General features: G+C 41.1%; 1 protein-coding gene across 1 annotated transcript in view; it reads left to right on the plus strand.

Annotated features, from left to right (window-relative positions):
• The window catches only part of NCBP2L (nuclear cap binding protein subunit 2 like), a 32,847-nt gene extending 26,299 nt beyond the window's left edge, over window positions 1-6,548 (plus strand). The window contains exon 2 of the mRNA XM_082447809.1: window positions 2,367-6,548. Coding sequence (XP_082303935.1) covers window positions 2,439-2,948 — 510 coding nt within the window. The 5' untranslated portion in view covers window positions 2,367-2,438 and the 3' untranslated portion in view covers window positions 2,949-6,548. The remainder of the gene's footprint in view (window positions 1-2,366) is intronic.
• Window positions 6,549-23,940: the final 17,392 nt, after the last annotated feature.

Consider the following 23,940-nt stretch of genomic DNA (forward strand, 5'->3'; position numbering starts at 1 on the left):
ATTGCTAATAAGTGGTAAAGCTGAGATTTGAACTGAGGTCTTTTGACTTCAAAATTTATACTTGATTCATAACACTACACTGGTTAAAAGGGGTGTCTACATTGCCTGACTGCCGGGCAAGGGGTTCTCCAAGGTTGGCTCGAACTCCTCGGTGCCTGGTGGTCATTGCTCCCCAAGGCAGCCCATTCCAACTTTGAACTGCTCTGACCGTTTTAAAAGCTCTTATTTGTAGGAAGCCAAAATTATAAATGAGCTGAACAAGATACAGCCAAGAATAGAGCTTTTTGGCTCACTCCTAGAACTTCCCTTCTAGTCTGACACCAAATCATTCGTTTGTTCAATCAGTTACAGACTCATTTCAACAAACAGCTGGAGCACCCAGCCTATATTCTGCCATCTCATCTGCAATGAAATTATGGGAAACTTTGTCTAATGCCTGGATGAAATGAAATCCACTATAGCTATCACATTCTCTGATCTGCCAATCTAGTAACCAGGTCAAAGAAAAAAAAAAAAGAAAAGGAAATGAAGTCTGGGAGGGATATTTGTTTTTTAACCGGGCAATTTGTCAATGACTCAAAGTAATGAGTTTCTAGCAGCAGACTTTCAGACACCATTGACAGGCTGTCAGGAAGATGATTTTTGGGCAGTGGGCTTCCTACTGCTCTTCAAATGACATCTAAGTAGGCAGGGCCCCCCATTTTCATTGCTTTGAATTGTGCAGCACCTGGTTTTATTTAGGCTCCCATTTCAGGTTTCTATGCTTTTATTTTTCTTTGTGTTCTACCCTTGCACATGTTTTCTCTATCTGGCTCTTTCCCTAAATTTCTACACCCTCCCCCCAAACACACACACACACACACACACACACACACACACACACACACACACCCTCCTCGTCATTTGAGAATCAGTGCACGCAGCCCTTCCTCTGGACACCTTCTCTGGTGCCTCCAAACTGGGTAACTGTTTCTCCTCCTGTGTGATGTGATGGAAAGTGCACGAAATATCCATCGCAAAGTAGATGCCCAATAAATGTTAGTTTCCTTCTCCCTTTCCCCAGGTATTTCGCTAAAATAGTACTGATCACGCCATATCATGTTTTCTTGTTTACTTGTCTGGCTTCATCAGTCAATTCTGAATTCATGTGTTCTATCATTCAACACATATTTATTGCATGTCTATTGTACGTGCAAGTCATTGTTCATGCTAGGTGCTGTGGATACAATAATTTCTGAAAATCATACTTTCACTGTATCTTTTTCATTTTTGCATTCATAGCACTTAGCATAGTGCCTGGCAAATAAAGATTGCTCATTATAGGTTTGTTAAGAGAATGCATTTCCTCAGAAGAGTTTCTCAGAAGTGTGGTCCTCGGACTACTTGCATCTGGATCACCGAAGGGTGCAGGTTAAATGTTAAATGTCAGTTCCCAGATCTTGCTCTAGATCTGCCGAGTCAGATTCTCTTAAGTGTGGGCTTCAAGAAGCTGCATTTCAGTCTAGCTCTGCAGGTATTTCTTTCACACTAAAATTTGGGAACCGTTGCAAAATAGGAGTGGGGGAGGGGGGAGAACTAATGCATATTTTTGAAAAGTGTAGCTAAAACCAGTTGAATCATTTTTAATGCCTCCGACTACAGTAGGAAAATTTAGTAAAGGGGGAAAAGGGCATTCATTAAAATTATCTGGGAAGGGTTTTTAAGTAGACTTGGAATATTCAAATAATTAAATAAAAGCCTGAAGTCTAAGATGATGAGTGGAATTATTGCTAATAAAATCTAATCTTAATTTAGGTGAGATTTATGATGCCAGAGAGTTTTTATTTTTATAGAGCTTCTTGTGTACTTGATAGTACATAGGGATTCTGCCTAACCTAACAACACAATATATTGATTTCCATATCATAGACTCGAATCACAAATTTATTATTTTAAATCATAAGAGAGTATGCCACAAGTGTATTTGTGCTTTGACCCTGATTATGTATGTGTTTTATCTGATGCCTAGTCCTTGATCAGGATGATACTAGTGCTCATTCTCCATGAAAATTTGATCCATTTTACTGTCTTATGCTGTACTTTCCGAGAGCGTACTGTTACTAAATGTGTTCTTCGGTAATAGATGAGGTATGTAAGATCTGAGTCAACCAAAGGTAGCATAACTTCCCTTTCAGGAAGCCTTGCAAAATGCGGTTTTATGACCATGTTCCTGGGGCTTGGAACTTGCTATTTTTGGTTTGCCTTGATGTGATCCTCATGGTCAAGAGCTGAGATGTCTATGCATCTGGCACAAACCTCTTAAATATCCACAGGTTTGTATTTCAGTTTCCCTCCTTCTAACTTGACTTTTGTTAAATTTGATTTAGGGTTTCTTTGGTGGTGATACTGCTGCTGAGCTGGATCGGGCACTGCTGCCCTCACAGCGCCCACTGGGCACTATGTCCAAGGACCTGAGAATTCTGTGCAGCGACTCCTCCCCGGAGCAGAGCGAGTACCAGGAGCAGCTGCTTAGTAGCAACGACGATGAGCGTGAAAAATTACTGATGGAAAGCTCCACACTGTATGTGGGGAATCTTTCGTTTCATGCAACCGAAGAGCAAATATTTGAGCTCTTTAGTAGATGTGGTGATGTCAAGAATGTTTTTATGGGCCTGGATAAAATAAAGAAAACGGCATGTGGTTTCTGTTTTGTAGAATACTATAACAGAGCTGATGCCAAAAATGCCATCCGATTCCTAAATGAGACCCACCTAGATGACCGTATTATCCACATAGTTTGGGATATAGGCTTTAGAGAGGGCAGACAATATGGCCATGGCCAATCTGGGAGCCAGGTAAAAGATGAATTTTGTGAAGAGGAGGCTTTGGAAAACAGGCTCAGGTCTGTGGCAGGAGAGGAATCCACTACAGAAACACCTGCAACTCTAGCCCCTAAAAAAAATAATTAAAGAACAATACCAGGTCAGCAAATAGCCCATTTCATAACAAATCTAAATTACTTTATTTGCTGGGCAGAAACCCTTTTGCTGTATCTTTCTCTCTGAAATGTTATTAAATGGTGTGAACAAAAATAGTCTCTTGTTCTTGTCTTAATGTTGAAGCTGGTTGTCAGATTACCAGTTTGATCATCAGGTGGTCAAAAGTGAAGTGTTCTTCAGGAATAAATTAGGTACGTGAGATATGAGTCATGAAAAGCACAACTTCCCTTTCAGGAAGCGTCAGTTGGATTTTATGACCATGTTCCCAGGGCCTGAAATAATCATTTTTTTTAGACTTTGCATAAAATAAAGTCAAATAATTGGAAAACTTTAAAAAATTATTAAAAGAATACAAGCACATTATTTTAAAATGTTAAAAAATCCAGAAGAGTCTATAATGAAAGCAAAAATCCTCCTGCCCCACCTCTTCCTACCCCAGGCCTATTCCCTGGGTAATAACTTTCAATTATTTTAGCAGGTTGTTTTGGTTTCTTTCCTGGTAGTTTCCTCCATATTTCTAAATAACATGACTGCTTATACTGTTTATTTTAATTTTAAATGTCATCTACTGACTCCCTGCTTTCATAGATGAGAATTTAGCTCACTTACACCCCCACTGGCACTTCTCTTCTCTCAATCCTCTCAATATAGTTTACAACACTTTACTTACATTTTCTATTGTTACATCACGTAGGTTAGGTTATGCTGCAGTAACAAACAACCCCAAAAGCCTTAGTGGCTTAAAATCACTAAAGTCTGCTCCTCACACTACATTTCCATTGCTGATTGCCATGATCATGTTCCTTCTGGGGCCCAGAAGTCTTATCTACTATCAGTAGTGTGAATCAGTTATGGTAATTCCCTCTTTCTTGCTGGTGATTGGTTTAGGAATCCAGGCTTAAGCCAATCAGAGGTTTACAATCCCGTGAGATTAGTTATTAATAAGGTCATAGGTGGACAATGACCAGTGGGGACACCAATAAGACAGAAATGAAGGATTTTTAATTTATGTTTGAAGGAGCGGTTGTCTCTCTCCTTCCCACTGGAAGTGAATAAGTATGTGTACAATGATTGCTACAGGCAGCCTTCTTACAACCACAAGAGAAAAAAATCCCTAGGATGAATTGGACTCTTTAGAAGGTGGGAAGAAGGACCAAAGAAACTGTGTCCTTCACAAAATTATCCAGCTGCCGAATCAACTAACCTTGTAGCACACACTACATCTGGATGTCCTATTATGTGAGATAATACATTATTTTATCCTGTAAGCCAGCTTGTTTACATGCCTCTGAAAGTACTCTGATACCAAATACTTTTTCTTAATTTCATTCTTGTACAAAGGATTTAAATTGCGCTCTCATGACCCCAAACTTACCTCTCCAGGGTTCATCACCTTTCATCTGGAAAGTTCGATAAAATCACCTTCTTACTCCTGAATCCTTCACCCTGTGACCTGAGGTTATCCTCTCCATTCAGTAACATTCTTTCCTTAGTAGAGGAGGAAAGGGAATGCCAATTTCTATAAATATTATGTGCCAGAAAATTTGCTAGAGGCTTTAAAACACAATTTCATTTACTCTTAACAACTCTGCGCCCCTTACATAGATGAGAAAACTGAAGATCAGAGAGGTGAGGGTATCAACTAGTAAGTGGTAGAGCTGGGGTTCAAACCAAGGCGTCTATGTCAATGATGTTGCCCTTAATCAAGGTACTCTATTATCTCTTTCCCTTATCTTCAGTCAGGCCAGGAGGTCCAAACCTCTCTTTGAGTTTCCTCTTCTCAGGAAATTATCCCACTGACTACATCGTATCTGAGCTCTCTCTCCCTCAAGCAAGCTTCTCAAGTGTGATCGCCTTTCAGCCTTAACGTCGAGGATCACTCAGACTCCACCCAGCCATATTTATCTTTACTCTCTGGGAGAAACAGGAGTACCCAACATGCATTTCTGGCCAATTTAGCTTACTCTGCATACAGCAATGGAGTTTACTAACTTTTTAGCATCCCCTCTTTGTAACTTCCGTAAAATATAAAAAGAGATTTTTCAAGTCATGGGATTAAAATTTTGTTTTTATCACAGGATGTTTGTGGAGGAGTACCTTGGCATATCTCCCAACCACTCTTCATAGTGGCTACCCACTTAGCCTGCTCCCAAGGATGTCTTTAAGGATTTATCAATGTCCTATGAAGCATACTGTTGGTTAAGTTAAAGGAACTTTCATACTGTATGGCTAGAAGACTCCTCCAGTAGTTCTTACAATATAACATATTCTTTAAAATCATGCTGAATAGGGGCTTCCCTGGTGGTGCAGTGGTTGAGAGTCTGCCTGCCAATGCAGGGGACACGGGTTCTAGCCCTGCTCCGGGAAGATCCCACATGCCACGGAGCAACTAAGCCCGTGCGCCACAACTACTGAGCCTGCGCTCTAGAGCCCGCGAGCCACAACTACTGAGCCCACCTGCCACAACTACTGAAGCTCACGTGCCTAGAGCCCGTGCTCCGCAACAAGAGAAGCCACCACAATGAGAAGCCCACACACCACAACGAAGAGTAGCCCCTGCTCACCGCAACTTCGCCACGCACAGCAACGAAGACCCAACGCAGCCAAAAATAAATTTAAAAATAAAATAAATAAATTTATTAAAAATCATGCTGAATAAATCAATAGAATAAAGGATAAAAATCACATGATCAAAATTCAATAGATGCAGAAAAAACATTTGAAAAAATTCAATACCCTTATCATGATAAAAATGCTCAACATAGTAGGAATAGAACAGGACTTCCTCACTCTGATAAAGGACACCTATGAAAACCCTACAGCTAACATACTCAATGATGAAAGACTGAAAGCTTTCCCCCTAAGATCAGGAACAATAGACTTTTATTCAATATTGTGCTGGAGGTTTTAAGCTAAGATAATTAGGCAAGAAAATGAAATAAAAGACATTCATACTGAAAAGGAATAAGTAAAATATCTTTACTTGAAGGTTGCAAGAGAAAATCCTAAGGGGTCCACAAAAAAGAGAACTACTAGAGGTAATAATTCAGCAAAGTTGCAGGGGATAAAATCAATATACAAAAATTAATTTCACGTCTATGAACTAGCAGTAAAAAATCCAAAATGAAATTAAGAAAGCAATTCCATTTAAAATAGCACCAAGAAGAATAAAATACTTAGGAAAAAATGCAAAACAAGAGTGCCAAATTTATACTCTGAAAACTACAAAATATTGTTGAAAGAAATTGAAGAAGACTTAAAGGAATGGAAACATATATCCCATGATCATGGATTGGAAGACTTATTAATATTGTTAAGAGGACAATACCTCCCAAATTGATCAACTGTTTCAGTGCAATTCCTATCAAAATCCCAGCTGGCTTTTTTTTTTTTTTTTTTAGAAATTGACAGGTTGATCCAAGAGTTCATATGAAAATGTAATAGAATAGCCAAAACAATCTTGAAAGAGAAGAACCAAGTTGGAAGGCTCACACTTCCTGATTTCAAAACATACTACAAAGCTGCAGTAAACAAGACAGTGTTGTACTGCCGTAAGAATAGACATATAGATCAATGGAATAGAATTGGGAGTCCAGAAGTAAACCCTCACATTTACAGCCAAATTATTTTTGACAAGGGTACCAACACAATTCAATGGGGGAAAGAATAACCTTTAAAGCAAATGGTACTGGGACAGCTTTAAATGGATATCCACATGCAAAAGAGTAAAGCTGGACACCTACCACACAGCATATACAAAAATTAATTCAAAATGGATTAAATAACTAAAGATAAGAGCTAAAACTATAAAACTCTTAGAAGAAAACATAAACATAAATCTTTAAGACCTTGGGATAGGCAATGGTTTCTTAGGTATGGCACCAAAAGCCAAAGAAAAAATAGATAATTGGATATTATCAAAAATTTAAAATTTTGTGCTTCAAAGGACACCACCAAGAAAGTAGAAAGACAATCCACAGAATGGGAGAAACATTTTGTAAACCATATATCTGATAAGGAACTTGTATCTAGAATATATGAAGAATTCTTACAATTCAACAAAAAAAGACAAACGACCTAAGTAAAAATGGGCAAAGGATCTGAATAGACATTTCTCCAAAGAAGAAATACCCATGGTCAATAAGCACATGAAAAGATACTCAGTGTCTTTAGCAATCAGGGAAATGCAAACCAAAACCACAATGAGATGCTACTTCACAAACAGTAGGATGGCTATAACCAAAAAGTCAGATTCTAATAACAAGCGTTGGTGAGGATATAGAGAAACAGGAACACTTATACATTGCTGATGGGAATTTAACTTGGCACGGCTGCTTTGGAAATAGTCTGGCAGTACCTTGAAATGTTAAGCAAAGGGTTGCCAAATGACCCAGCAATTCTTCTCCTAGGTACATACCCAAGAGAAATGAAAACATATGCCCACACAAAAACTTGCACACGAATGTTCATAGCACCATAATTTATTAGAGGCAAAAAGTGGAAACAACTCAACCGTCCATCTACTAATGAATGGATAGATAAAATGTGGTATATCCATACAATAAAATATTATTTGGCCATGAAAAGAAATGAAGTACTGATACATGCTATAATATGGATGAACTTTGAAAACATTATGCTGAGAGGCACCAGTCAAAAAGGACCACTTATATGAAATGTCCACTGCAGGTAAATCCACAGAGACAGCAAGCAGATTAATAGTTGCCAGGATCCAGGGAGGTGGGGGGCAATGATTGCTAGTTGGTATGAGATTTCTTTTTGGGGTAGTGAAAATGTTCCACACTGATTGTAGTGATGGTTGCACAACTCTATGAATATACTAAAACCTTTAAATGGGTGAATTGTGTGGTGTGTGACATGTCTCAATAAAACTGTTTAAAAAAATCACACTGAATAAAAAGTTTGTTGGGGACTTCCCTGGTGGCGCAGTGGTTAAGAATCCGCCTGCCAATTCAGGGGACACAGGTTTGATCCCTGGTCCTGGAAGATCCCACATGCCACGGAGCAACTAAGCCCGTGTGCCACAACTACTGAGCCCTCATGCCACAACTACTGAAGCCCACGCACCTAGAGACCGTGCTCCGCAACAAGAGAAGCCACCGCAATGAGAAGCCCGTGCACTACAACTAAGAGTAGCCCCCGCTCACCACAACTAGAGAGAAAGCCCTCACACAGCAACACAGGCCCAATGCAGCCAAAAAATAAATAAATAAATAAATTTATTAAAAAAGAAAGTTTGTTGGATATGGGCAGATATAGGGGGAGACAGGCTATTTTATCTGTGTATATCCTGGCAATATTGGAGGCTTCTTCAATTTAAAATTTATTATAGGGCTTCCCTGGTGGCGCAGGGGTTGAGGATCTGCCTGCCAATGCAAGGGACACGGATTTGAGCCCTGGTCTGGGAAGATCCCACATGCCGCAGAGCAACTAGGCCCGTGAGCCACAATTACTGAGCCTGCGCATCTGGAGCCTGTGCTCCGCAACAGGAGAGGCCGCAATAGTGAGAGGCCCGCGCACCGTGATGAAGAGTGGCCCCCACTTGCCGCAACTAGAGAAAGCCCTCGCACAGAAACGAAGACCCAACACAGCCATAAATAAATAATAAATAAATTAAAAAAAATTTATTATATAAGACTTGTCTTCCCTACAACCCTACTTTCACCCCCAATCCGTCTTCTTTCAATTTGTGTTCCTTGATGGTTTTTCTATGGTGCTAGCACCACCAACACTTTCCTTTGTGGGGAGGGGGGATATATATTTAGTCAGACATTTGGATTCGTTCCTGTTTTCTCTTTGTCCTGATAAGGATAGGGCACTGGACCAATTTCTGATCTCAATCTAGGGATAACTGGAAAGGATATATAATGCTACCTTTAAATCACCTCCTCCCTGAAAAACACTTTCTCTGTCCTCTTGATGCTCTTGGATTTTTTATTTTTATTTTTTTATTTTTGCAACTGGACAATGAGATTTTCATCTTCACCAATTTTCCAGACCAAAAAAAATCCCCCTGGAACTTTAACTAGCTGTCCCCAGTGGGTGTAAATTGGGCACAAGGTACAAAATAACGAACTGAGAATGGCCTTGTATCTCACCTCATAGGATCTCACATCTCATCTCATAGGATTCCCCCAAAACTCCCTTACTGAGATAATCCATGCTTTTCTCTAATAAAGTTCACTGTTTTATTATATATGTTCATTTGCTGGTGGGCAGATAAGACCTGCAGATAACAACTTATTCAAGGTTTACCAAGAAATCAGGGAAATGAAAAGGAGGGAAAACTAATGAGTTATAAATTCTTTAATAGTCTTATAATAGATTTCTAAGTATTTTGAAAAAATGTGGTTTCACTATGTTTTGGTTTTGTTTTTGTTTTTGTTTTTTGGTTTCACTATTTTTGAACTCATATTCATTAAATAATTATTGAGTGCCTACTATATGCCAGCCAGTCTGTAGGTTCTGGGAATATAGCAATGAACAAAATGGACAAAAATTCCTGCCTTCATGGATCTTGTATTCTAAAAGGAGGAGACATAATAAATACATACAATATATATGTTGGATGGTGATAAGTACTATGGTGTTAAAACACTATTTAGTGAATGAGTAGGTAGGATTGCAATTTAATATAGAGTGGTCAGGAAAGGCCTCACTCAGAAAGTGTCACTTGATCAAAAATCTTTAAGAGGTGAAGGAGCTAGCCATTTGGATATTTGAGTGTGGTAGATTGTATGACTGTAATAATCCCTCTCATGCAGCATGCCCTTTTTGTAATGTGACTTTGCTACTCCTCCTATCAAGAAGTGGAGTTTCCCCTCTTCTTCTTGAATCTGGGCTGCTCCTGTGACTTGCTTTGACTAATAGAATGGGACAGGAATGATTTGTAAAATTATCAATGCTAGACCTTAAGAGGTTTTGCAGCTTCTGTTTTTACCCTCTTAGAAAGTGGCTGCTACATAGAGAAATCCAGCCTCTCCTGATGTAGAAACAGGCCACAAGGAGAACTAAAGTGCCCCAGTTGACAGCGAGCACGAAGGCTCCATTCTTGTGAGTGGGGCCATACTGGATCCTCCAGACCTAGTCAAGCTGCCCCATCCAATACCATGTGGAGCAGAACTGAGCCATCCCCACTGAACTCCGCCCAAAGAGGAGACAGACCAAAAAAGGTAAATAAGTAGAATAATTATAAATTATAGTAAGTTCTACAAAGGAAACAAACAAGAGGCTAAGAAGGAGAATAATATAAGGGACCTAATTTATTTAGAAGGATTGGCCAGGGAAGCCATATCTAAGGAAATGGCATTTGAGTTCAGACATAAAGGATATAAAGGAATGGTGGTAAGAGTATACTAGGCAGAGGGAAAAGCAAGTGCAAAAACCCAGTCTCGAAAGAGAGCTTAGGTGTTTCAAGCACTTTTTAAAGACAAGGGGGGCTAAAACAAGGGAGTTGATTCCGGGGAAACAGACAGAGATTTGATTATACAAAGTCCAGCAGTTGATAAAGAATTTGTATTTTTCCCTAGGTGAACTAAAGGGTTCTAAGCTGTGTAGTGACATGATCTTTCATTTTAAAAGGGTTACTTCTGCTGCTGTGGGAGAATGGATTAGAGGGGTCAAGAATGCAAGTGGAGAAATTAGGTCCTATTGCAATCCAGACTTGAGTGGAAAGTAGTCCTGTTAGAGTGACGACAATGAAGATGGAGAAGTGTGACTAGCTTTAAGATATGTTTTGAAGATACAGCCTGCTGAGGAGTGAGGGCAGGATAAGGGAAAAGGAAGAATCAAAGATGACACATCGATTTCTGGCTTAGGCAATAGGATTGATGGTAGTGCTCACTACTGAACGTAAGGAGATGATTAGGGGACTCCAGACTTCAGTTTTGAATGCATAAAGTGTGCTATATTTGTGAGATATCTTTATATAGGTGTCAAGTGGCCAACCGGAACTCAGAGGAGAACTCTGATTGAAAGATTTAAATTTGGGTGTCATCAAAATAAAATACAGTATTTAAATCTACGGGAATGGCTAAGATCACCCAATGAGAGAACATAGAGTAAAAACAGAAGAGAGTATAAGACAGATCACTGAAGAATACCAATATTTAAAAATTAGCTAAAGGAGGAGCAGATAGTTAAGCAGAATGAGTAGTGGCTAAGCAGTTAGGGGGAAAATCACGGGAGAACGGTGTCAAGAAAGGCAAGAGAGAAGTGTATTTCAAACTGGAAGGAGTGGTCAACAGGATTGAATGCTTCCTCTCCCATTCCTCAGAATAGCTATCTTGACCCTATACTATGTACTTCTCTCCTTGCACTGCGTAGATGACTTTGCCTCCTACTCACAAAGAAAATAGGTCCATCAGGAAGGAAATCTCTCTCACCAACTCCTTACGTACAAACTTACAAACTTACCTACGTATGCACAGTACCATGTTTTCTTTCTTTTTTTTTTTTAAATTAATTTATTTATTTTTGACTGCGTTGGGTCTTCCTTGCTGCGTGCGTGCTTTCTCTAGTTGCGGCGAGCGGGGGCTACTCTTCATTGTGGTGCGCAGGCTTCTCTTGTTGAGGAGCTCGGGCTCTACGCACACGGGCTTCAGTAGTTGTGGCACGCGGGCTTCCGTAGTTGTGGCTCACGGTCTCTAGAGCGCAGGCTCAGTAGTTGTGGCGCACGGGCTTCGCTGCTCCGTGGCATGTGAGAACTTCCCGGACCAGGGCTTGAACCCGTGTCCCCCGCATTGGCGGGCGGATCTTAACCACTGTGCCACCAGGGAAGCCCTGTTTTCTTCCTTCTTAAGTGCAAATCTATCTACTCTCCTGTCTAAGGCTAATGCTCCAACGATGTGGAACTGCACCAATGTGCCCCATGCCAGCGATATCCCCTCTCTCCTGTACCTTTACCCTATTTCCACTTGATGTTTCCCCTGAGGCTATAAACTGGCACGAATCTGTCCCATCTGTACAACAGCAGCAGCTGCAACCACTACCACCACTGTCCTCCCTCTGGACTTGCCTCCACAGGCAAACTTGATAAAAGAAGTCGAAAGTAAAGTAAAACTAGTTGATAAGAAGTTGCTGTCTCCACTTCTTCATCTCAGAGTCACTTCTTTTTGTGAAATTTGAGCTTTTTATTTATTTATTTAAAAATTTATTTATTTATTTATTATTTTTGGCTGTGTTGGGTCTTCATTTCTCTGTGAGGGCTTTCTTCAGTTGTGGCGAGCGGGGGCCACTCTTCATCGCGGTGCGCGGGCCTCTCACTGTCGCGGCCTCTCTTGTTGCGGAGCACAGGCTCCAGACGCGCAGGCTCAGTAGTTGTGGCTCACGGGCCCAGTTGCTCCGCGGCATGTGGGATCTTCCCAGACCAGGGCTCGAACCCGTGTCCCCTGCATTGGCAGGCAGATTCTCAACCACTGCGCCACCAGGGAAGCCCTTTAGCTTTTTATTTGAACATAACTTCAGACACAGAAAACTTGCAAGAAGAGTTTTAAAAAATCCCATTTTGCCCTTCACTCAGATGCCCCAAATGTTAACATTTTACCACATGTGCTTCCTCCTCCTCCTCCTCCTCCTTCTCGTCCTTCTTCTCCTCCTCTCTCTCCCACTTCTTCTTCTCCTTCTCCTCCTCCTTCTCCTTCTTCTCCTTCTCCTCCTTCTTCTTCATCTCCCCCCCCATCGCCACACACACACACACTTATGTTCTGGACCATTTGAGAGTAATTTGCAGACATGATGCCATCTACCCTTATATATTTCAGAGTGTTTTTCCTAATAATAAGCATATTGTCTTACATAACTCAAGCACAATGATCAAAATCAGGAATTAACCTTGATAAAGTATTAATAAAACGACAGACCTAATTCCTAATTCAGATATCGCTGAATGCATTGTTCCAATAGTGTCCTCTGTAGCAGAAGAAAATCTTGGTTCGTGAGCAGCACTCAGCTTTCGTGCCTCCTTTAATCTGGAATAATTCTACGGTCCTTGTGTTTCGTGACATTGACGGTTTTGAAGAGTATAGGCCAGCTATTTTGTAGAATGTCCTTCAGTTTGAGTGTATCTGAATTTTCCTCATGATTAGGTTCAGATTATGTGCTTTTAGAAAGAGCATCACAGAAGGCCTGTGTCCTCAGTAGGCACATGTTGTTGATTTGTCCCATTAGTGGCCATATTAACTTTGACCACTTGGTTCAGATTCTGTTTGTTGGGTTTCTCTGCTGTAAAGTTATTATTTTTTCCCTCTTGTACTGATAGATATCTAGTAAGGAAACACTTTGAGACTATATAAATATCTTTTTACTCAAACTTTCATCCACCAGTTTTAGCATCCACTGATGAGTCTTTATAAGAGGGAGGAAGGAGAGCAGTTAGAGAAGGTGATATGACATCAGAGGCAGAGACAGTGAAGGATATGTGACAAGATTACGCTGCTGGCTTTGAAGATGAAGGAAGGGGCCATGAGGCAAAGGAATGCAGGCAATCTCTAGCAGCTGGCAGAGGCAAGCAAATGGATTATTCGCTAGAGCCTCCAGAAAGAACCAGTCCTATTGACACCTTGACTTTAGCTCAGTGAGACCGATTTTAGATTTCTGACCTCCAGAAGCATAAGAAGATAAATTTGTATTGTTCTAAGCCACTAAGTTTGTGGCACTTTGATAACCAACGCAATAGAAATAGAGATACAATACAATAGGAATACAGTACAGTAGCAGTAAAAAACTAATTCACTTAGCTCCTTGATACTACACTGTCCTGCTTTTCCTACCTCTTTGGCTGCTCTTCTTCCTTCCTTCCAGGGGTCTCTTCCTCTGCCACTCCTTAAATAGTGATGATCCCCCAAACTCTGTCCTCAGCCCATCTCTCACCTTATTTTGCAGTCTCTTCCTAGGTGAACTTATCTGTTCTCATAATTCCAGTGTGCACACTCATGATTTCCACATCTGTGTATTCAGTCCTTATCTCTTTTCTGAGCTCCTCATCCACATATCCATTTGTCTACTCAACAATTCCACCTAGTTATTCCCTAGGCTCCTCACACTCAACATGTCCCAAACTGATCTCATTATTCTTCCCCCACATTCTCCATCACCATTTCTACCCAAAGTCTGCTTCTCCTTCTGCATTCCCTGTCCCAGATAGTAACACCACCGTCTCCAAGTACCCAATCAGAAACCTGACTCTTTTTTCTCCTTCACTTATTTTGTCACAAAGTTCTAAATCTCTTTCATTTGTGTGCTCTCCTTGTTATCTCTTGCTTAACATATTGCAATGGTTTCCCAACAGCTCTTCTGCTTCCGTCTCAACCCCTTTGAATTACTTCAGCTACCTGAGTAATTTTTCTAAAATGCAAATTTCATCATGGCATTCTTCTATTTAAAGCCATTCAAAGATTGCTCATAGCTTCTGGATAATGTCCATACTCCTTGGAATGTCAAATAGAGTCCTTCGTGAACTGTCTTCAGACTATCTCACCAGCTTTTTCTCTTCATTCTACTCCATACTCAACCTATGTGCCTACAATATTTTTTTAAAATAAAGTTGTTTATTTATTTAGTTTAGGCTGTGTTGGGTCTTTGTTGCTACACGCGGGCTTTCTCTAGTTGCGGTGAGTGGGGGCTACTCTTTGTTGCGGTGCGCAGGCTTCTCATTTCGGTGGCTTCTCTTGTTGCAGAGCATGGGCTCTAGGTGCGCGGGCTTCAGTAGTTGTGGCACGTGGGCTCAGTAGTTGTGGCTCACGGACTCTAGAGCGCAGGCTCAGTAGCTGTGGCACATGCGCTTAGTTGCTCCGCAGCACGTGGGATCTTCCCGGACCAGGGCTCGAACCTGTGTCCCCTGCATTGGCAGGCAAATTCTTAACCACTGAGTCACCAGGAAAGTCCTATGTGCCTACAATATTATTAATTTATTGAAGTTACCATGTTCCCTTTGGCCTCTGTGCCACTGTGCCATCTTTCTGAAATGCCCTTCTTCCCCTGAACAACATCTACTCTGCTTTCGAAAGATGACATAGTGTTTTTTTTTTAAAGTCTTTATTGAATTCATTACACTATTGCTTCTGTTTTATGTTTTGGTTTTTTGGCCGCGAGGCATGTGGGATCTTAGCTCCCTGACCCGGGATCGAACCCGCACCCCCTGCATTGGAAGGCGAAGTCTTAACCACTGGACCGCCAGGGAAGTCCCTCTACTCTGCTTTCAAGACTCATCTTTCCCTGGCTACCCTCCTCCCACTTCCACTGCTTAGTAGGATCCCATCCTATATGCTCTGTAGCAGCTTGTATTTATCGTATCTCAGTGCTTTATCACACTTTATTGTAATTGTCTGTTCACTTATCTTTCCCCTACTGGACTGTGGACTCCTTGAGGACAGGGACTCAGCACACACTGACAAAATTAATGCTAGTATAATGAGTTTGATTTACATAAAGCACCAATGAAAACCAATCAAATTGTTTTGTAGTCACAGGCTTGTATCTTATTTCATTGTATATGCATTGATAATTCCTTGAAATAAAATATGACATATATTTTTTTCAACATTGTTTTTAAAAATATTTTATTTATTTATTTGGTTGTGCTGGTCTTAGTTGCAACTCACGGGATCCTTAGTTGTGGCTCACCAGCTCCTTAGTTGCAGCATGTGAACTCTTAGTTGCGGCATGCATGTGGGATCTAGTTCCCTGACCGGGGATCGAACCCAGGCCCCCTGCATTGGAAGTGCAGTCTTAACCACTGCGCCACCAGGGAAGTCCCAGATTTATATATTGTCATGTATTTTGATATATTTGCTAATTCTCTCATTCTGTTCACTTTTCTGATACTCAGTTTCCTCACTTATAAAATTGATATGATAATGCCTCATTGGGCTGTTGTGGAGATTTTTTTTTAAAGAATACAAATTGACACAGATATATTCTTTTGAACATTCAAGCAATCCAAACCAATTGAACTTTCTCTTCATCTTGATTATGCAGGCACATTCGAAGAGAACATCTTTACAGTACTGTGCCTTCCTATACAGAAATGTCGCTGTTTATTTGTCTTTATGTGCCATGATTAAATTAAATGAAATAATGCTTTAAAAACACTTAGCATGGTTCCCGGACATCTTAAGTGCTCAGAACATGGTAGTCGGTAGCTTTAAAAAAAAATTGATTTTGGAAAATTTCAAATACACACACTGTAAAGAGGACAGTATAGGTGAATCTCCATGTATCCATCACCCAGTTTCAACAATTATCACCACATGACCAATCATATTTCACCTGTACACCAACCCATGTCTCCTTCCTCTGGATTATTTTAAAGCAAATCCTAGACACCTATATCATTTGTACACGAATGTTCATAGCACCATAATTTATTAAAGGCAAAAAGTGGAAACAACTCAACCGTCCATCTACTAATGAATGGATAGATAAAATGTGTTTTATCTATCCACAGTGAAGTGTTTACACTTCAGTGTGTATCTCTGAAAGACCAATCCCCACCCCACCCTTATCTCCCTCTCTCTCTCATTAAAACCATTATGCCATTATTTTCACCTAAAAATTGAACCCAAAAATCTTAATGTGATCAAATATCCAATCAGCATTCAAATATCTCCAATTATATCAAAAACAGTTTTTTGAAGTTGGCTTGTTCAAATCAGGGTAAGAATGGAAGTTGTATTATTCTTATTCTTATTATCATCATCATTATCATTATCATTTCTATCACACAAATCTCCAGCCTTGACCTCCAGTGATGAGAAGCTTACCAGCTCTCACAGCAGCTCATTTTATTTTTCGATAGTGTGACTATGAGGCTTCCACTCAATATAAGGAAGATTGCTGTCTCCCTGTATCTTCCATCCATTGGATCTTACATAGAACAAATCTGCTCCCTCTGCTCCATTACAGCCTGTATTACTTTTCTGTGGCTGCCATAACAAAGTGCCACAAACCATGTGGCTTAAAACAGAAACTTATTGTCTCAGTTCTAGAGACTAGAAGTCTGAAATCAAGGTGTTGACAGGGCTATGTTTCATTTGAAGGCTCTGGGGAGAATCCTTTCTTGCCCCGTCCAGCTTCTGAGGGCTCCTGCTCTTTGGGTTGTGACAGCACAGTTCCAATCTGTGCCTCCTGCTTCACCTGGCCTTCTTTCCGCTGTGTCTGTGACCGAATTTCCTTCTCAGAAGGACGCCAGTCATATTGGGTTAAGGGCCGACCCTATGTCAATATGCCTCATCTGAATGAACTGCATCTGCAAAGCCTTCATTCAAAAGTAAGGTCACATTCTGACGTTCCAGAGGTTAGGACTTCAACATACCTTTTGTGGAGGGGGCGGGGCACGATTCAACCCATAACACAGCCCTTCAAATATTTGAAGAAAATAATCAAGTCCCTTACAGTCTTCTCTTATCCTGGTTAAACCTTCCCTGTTCCTTCAACCGTTCCTGAACTTTGGCTTTATTTTTTTCCAAACCACTGCCATTTATTGAGTAATCCAACTGAGCCCACTGATTGAAATGTTGTTCAGGCATAGTTTGACCATGCAAATAGACCCACACTATCTCCTCCCTGGTTCCACATACTCTATTTCTATCACTGCAGCTTAGGTTTGACGTATCATTTCCTCTACCTCCCCTCATCTCAGGCTGAATTGGGTGTTCCTTTTCTGTTCTTTTGTTTTACCTTTATCATTGCACTTACCACACTATGTAACAATTATTTGTGTGAAAAGAATTAAGGGTGTTATAAGTTAACCTAATGAGCCAACAGTATGTTATGGCCATAAAATAGTTGATTTATCAAATATTCACTGAATTCTTACTATGTGCCAGGCAGTGTACATGGTGTGATGGATACAATTTTGAATAAAGCATAGTCCTTGCCCTCAGGAAACTCATAGTCTGATGAGGGATATGGGCATGTGAACAGACAAGAAAAATATGGCTGGACAAGTGCTGGGATAGAAGCAGGATGCTTTGGAAGCACAGAAGAGGAAAATCTAACCCAGCCCAGGATGGGACATGTTAAAGAAGCCTTCTTTGAGGAAATGATGCCTGGGCTGAGTCTGAGAGGATGAGAAGAAGTCTGCCAGGCAAAGGGGGAGTGAGAAGCAGAGAGGATGGGCATCAAAGCAGAGGCTGCAGCATGAGCAACGTCACAGAAGTGTTTGGAGAATTGCAAGGTTGCAAGGAGTTTGGTATTGTTGAGACATTAGCTGTGAGTGAGGCAGTAGCGTGGGAGATGAAGCTGGCAAGTTTGAGATTTGCATGGCCCTGACATAACTTGGATTCCATCTTGCAGGTAATGATGTGTTACATGATCATATCTGCAATTTAAAAAGCTAATTCTGGTGGCTGTGCGAAGAGTTGGACAGGGTCAAAACTGGAGGCAGGGAGATCAACTAAGAGTTGGTTACAGTTACTAGGTGTGTGATGAGGTGAGAAATATTTGAGAAGGAAAATTATCAAGATTGGTTTGGGGGGACTTCCCTGGTGGTCCAGCGGGTAAGACTCCACGCTCCCAATGCAGGGGGCCTGGGTTTGATCCCTGGTCAGGGAACTAGATCCCGCATGCATGCCACAACTAAGAGTCCGCATGCCACAATTAAGAAGTCCACATGCTGCAACTAAGAGCCGCATCCACGACTAAAGAGCCCACATGCCGCAAGGAAGATCCCACATGCTGCAACTAAGACCCAGCCCAGCCTAAATAAATAAATAAGTAAATATTAAAAAAAGAGATTGGGTCAGGGTTTAGCTATGGGGGGAGTGAGAGGAAGTGAGGAGGCAAAACTGACTTTCAGGTTTCTGGTGTGGGAGTGACTGGGTGAGGCCATCAGTTGAGACAGGGAATATAAGAAAAAAAATAGATTTGGGGAGGAAATACTGAGTTTGGTTTTGGACATGTTCAAGTTGAGGTACCTGCAGGATTTTTCAGACTTGGAGTAAAGTTCTGGCCTGGAGTTATACATTTAGGTGTCATCAGAGCAAAGGTAAAAATGAGAACAATGAGGATGGATGGGACCATCTGGGAGAATTTGGAAAGTGGGAGGAACCAAGGACCAAGGATGGAATCCTGGTCAACACCTACGGGTTGATGGAGGAGGAGGATCACGTGAAAGAATAAGCAAGAATAGTCATAGAGGTGTGAAGGGAACAAGGAAAGTGTGGTGTCATGGAAACCACAAAAAAGAAAGAAATGAGCAGCAGTGTTAAATGACACTGAAAGGTCTAGTAAAATAGGGATTCCAGGAAAGAACTTATTTAATGCTTTGCTAAAATCCAAAGAAATCCAAGATTCCATTTGCTTGTTCTTCCTAACAATTAGCCTCCTCAAAGAAGGAAATCAGGTTAATTTGACTTATTCTTAGTGAAAACGTCTCCCTTTAATAATCTGAACGTTCTAGAATTTTTATTAAATGGACATATATTTATTGAGCATTTAACTTATGCCAGGCATTGCACTAGGCTCTGTTCTAGGCTCATCATTAGTAAACCAGACAGAAAAAAATCCCTTCTCTTGTGGAGCTTGTAATTGAGATACACTATAGCTATGATTCTGACTCCAATTCCGATGAGTGTCAGGGGTTGTCCCCATACCACCAAGCAATTTTCCCACACCAGCCGAGTGTCCTACAATTCAACTCAATTCTGACACTAACCACCTGGACGTAAATGTTAGAACACACAGGTTAAGGGCTCAGTCCTATACGACCCCCCACACCTTTAAATGCCAATCACAAGATCAGATTGTTGCCTGTGCTTCTGACCCACTGGCTATAGATTTGAGGTTCCAATGACCCCCTCCTTGAGTTCAGTTAATTTGCTAGTGCGGCTCACAGAACTCAGAGAAACATTTTACTTACTACATTACCAGTTTGTTATTAAAAGATATAATTTTAGGAACAGCCAGATGGAAGAGATGCATAGGGCAAGGTATATGGGAAGGGACACCGAGTTTCCAAGCCCTCTCCGAGTGCCCAGTCTCCCAGCATCAACATGTGTTCATCAACCTGGAAGCTCTCCGACCCCTGTCCTTTTGGATTTTTATGGAGGCCTCATTACACAGGCATCACTGATTAAATCATTGGCCATTGGCTATTGACTCAACCTCCAGCCCCTCCTCTCCCTGGAGGTCCTCTGGCAACCAGCATCCTACCTTGGGTGTGGTCCAAAATTCACCTCATTAACATAACAAAAACACATTTTCCGCTCTCATCACTTAGGAAATTCCAAGAGTTTTAAGAGCTCTGTGCCAGGAACAGGAACAAAAGCCAAATATATATTTCTTATTATAAATCACAATATCACAATAGCATAATGCTTATGAGCCTGGGTCTAAATCCTGGAATCACCACCTGCTAAACTATATGACTATGGATAAATTACTTAATCTCACAGCCCTAGTTTCTTCGTCTGTAAAATGGGGAGACTAAGGATTATTGCTGGGAGGTTATTATTAAGGTTAAAAGAGCTAATACACGTAAAATGCTATGAACAGTGTCAGGTGCATAATAAGAGCTCAATAAATGCTAGTTATTCTGTTGTGTATGGGGGCATGGGGACAAGCCAATAAATAAGAAAATATGCATTAGTGCAATGGAAATAATTAAAATAGATTTGAAAGCAAGTAAATGCATAGTTACCTTAGATTGGATTGTCTTACTCTAAGACAAGGATGTTTGAGTTGAATTCTGAACAAAAAGGAATTAGCTATGTAACAATCCTGGCAAAGTACACTCCAGGTAGACCAACTATGGCCCTTGGGCCAAATCCGGTCCATAGCCTGTTTTTGTAAATAAAGTTTGATTCTTTACATATTGTCTGTGGCTGCTTTTGCTCAGAGCTGAGTAGTTGCGACAGAGACCATATGGCCCAAAAGCCAAAAATATTTACTGTTTGGCTCGTTGGAGAAGAAGTTTGCCCACCCCTGCTCTAGGCAGAAGGAACAGCAAATGCAAAGGCCCTAGGCAGGTATGAGCTTGGAGAGTTCAAGGAACAGAAAGAAGTACTGAAATGGGTAAGAGGAATGAATGGTAATGAATCTTGCCTCAGATCCACATTAAGTCCACACTGGTCTGTAGTTTGCAGAACCCACCTTCTTTCCCCTTTTGAAAGCCATTCATCTCCAGTCTTTGAGGATCTGATACTGGTACTTCTCCCTTCTGTACGATTTCCCAAGGATCACTAACTGTGGTTCATCAATTGTACTTGCAGGTTCTCATTGCCTAGGGAGTAATTCATCTGGGCCAGAAGATTTGAACTTATTTAGAGCAGCACTCTTAACATATCACAGGCCAGTCGATACTAACAGTAAGCACTATCTCCAACCACTGCTTTATTTTAAACTTGATCCCATTCAACTTCATTTCACTGATATTTTTGACTTGGAATTTATTGTCATGGATCTTAAGTTAACTCTGATTAATATCCATTATATATATTTATAGACATACATATCTATATGTTTGTCTATACATATCTATACTTGTCTATATCTGCGACAGTATTTCCAAAACTGTATTTTGAGAGATGCTAGTATCCTGTGAGATATTAATAAGTGAGTAGAACATGAAAGTTCCACGGTCAAATATATTTGGGAAATGCTAAGCAAAGCTAAAATAGGTTTTATTTCTGGCAGGACTTCTTAAAGCCTTAATGTGCTAATGTGTGCTGTGGGTCTCTGAGAGAGAGATTCAGTGTGCAACATTTCCTAAACTTACTTGATCAAATTCATTTTTCTCAGAACACCAGTTAGTACCCCGAGGGACACTAGTGTTTCTTGGGTCAGTTTGAAAATTGCTGGCTTTTAGGCAGTTGAGGCACTGAGAAATGTGTCTGGCCTCCCTGAGTGAATCTGCTATAAATTTCTGCCAAAAGATCCTTTCCATGTGATATTCTCATTGCAGATTGAAGGTTGGGGTAAATCTGTATCGGTGTGATTAAAGTTATCTCTGGACTGCACTCTTTCCTGATTCTTGCCATCCACCCAGCAAATATTAGCACCTACTATGAGCTAGGTCCTGTTCTAGGTGTTGGAGATACACCAGTGATGGAGACAGACAAGGTCCTCGTTCTCATGGAATATATATGCGTGCATGTGTGTGTGCATGGCGGGGAACATATAATAAACACATATGATAATTTTAGCTAGTGATAAGTGCCTTGAAGTGTGTTATATTAGAGAGTAATGTGAAGGGGTAACTTTAGATGGGGTAGTCAGGGAAGGCTTCTCCGAGTACGTGACGCATAACCTGAAAGAAGGAACTAGAACAGCTATGTGAAGAGTGGAAGGAAGAGCACTCCAGCAGAGGGAGAGAACTTGTAAAGTCTTGGGGATGGCCAAGAGCTTGTGGTTCAAGGGGTGTCGGAAGTCTAGTGTGTTTGGATTGTAGTGAGCAAGGGTGAGAGTGGAACAGGATGGAGTGGGAGAGGTAGACAGGGGCCAGCTAATGCCAAGTCTTATAGACCATGTCAAGAAATTTGCATTTTTACTCTAATGGCCATGAGAGGAGAAAGTAAAATGGTCAGATTTCCATTTTTAAAAGATCACTTTGCAGTACTGATTGCAGTACTGATTGCAAGAGGGCAAAAGTAGAAGGGAGACTCAAATGAAAACTTGATGGATTGAACATTGGGTGTTGTGGAGAGGAGAGCATCAAGGATGACATCCCAGTATCTGGTTTAAGCAATTGGGTGGTGCCATTTACTGAGATGGGGAGGAGTAGAAACCAAGAGGTCTCTTTTGGTCACATTAAGTTAGTGCTGTCCGTGAGGCATCCAGGTGGAGATGTGAAATAGTCAGGTGGAGATGCAAGTCTGGACTCAGGGGAGAGGTCTGAGCTGAAGAGCTAAAGTGGGGATTGTACTTAAATCACAGGACTAGAAGAGGTCACCTAGGAAGTGTAGCTGTAGGTGGAGAAGACAGCCAAGGACCAAGGCTTGGCTCACACCAACCTTCAGAGGTTGAAGAGAAGGAGGAGGAAGCAACAGATCCCGGGGAACAGGCAGTGAGATGGGAGAAAAACCTGGAGGATGTGAAGTCACAGAAACTAGACCCTAAGTGAGCCGGTGCGCTGGTTAGGAAGTCATGGTGAGCCGGAAGGTTTAGGCTTGGGCCGGAAGATTAAAGCTCTAGGAAGCCTGTGAGCCACAACTACTGAGCCCACGTGCCACACCTACTGAAGCCCGCGCGCCTAGAGCCCGTGCTCTGCAACAAGAGAAGCCACCACAATGAGAAGCCCGTGCACCCCAACGAAGAGTAGTCCCCGCTCACCGCAAGTAGAGAAAGCCTGCGCGCAGCAACAAAGACCCAACGCAGCCAAAAATAAATAAATAAAATAAATTTTAAAAAAAGAAAACTTAAAAAAAAAGCTCTAGGAAAATATTTACCAATGTACTATAGATTTCAAACAGATGTGTTCATTGTAACAAACACAATAATTCAGATAAATTACAAAACTAATAAAAGCAATACCAAAATATAGATCAAAGGTGAATAAGAAATACCAGGAGCATGCCATTTCTCCATACTGGGAATGTATTTATTTTGAACATGGCCTGTTCACAACTGGTTTTAGAACAATGTCTTATTGATGAGCCCGTGCCAAAGTACTTTTCTTTTCACCATCCTGTTAAGAGCCCCCTGGTTAGAAAAGCCTTCAGTCAACCTCTGGATTTCAGACAACCAGCTGCTTCTTTTGAGAGCAGCATGAAGGTTCCCTTCTGCAGAAGCAACAATGCTCTTATGCAACAAAATCTCCCTTCTGTGATTTTTTCCTTCTGAAACAGACTGGGTTCTGTGCTTCTCTCTGTAGAAAGTATCTGGAGCGTTCCCCTGCCTACCCCGCCCCCTTATTTGTAGTTAGGAAAAAAGAGCCCATGAGCTGTCCCTTTCATACTCTAGGACTCTGGTGTCCTGAGTCTGCCTCAGATTAATTGAATTAAAC

This window comes from Balaenoptera physalus (assembly GCF_965194825.1).
Source record: "Balaenoptera physalus genome assembly, chromosome: X".
Classification (NCBI taxonomy): Eukaryota; Metazoa; Chordata; class Mammalia; order Artiodactyla; family Balaenopteridae; genus Balaenoptera; species Balaenoptera physalus.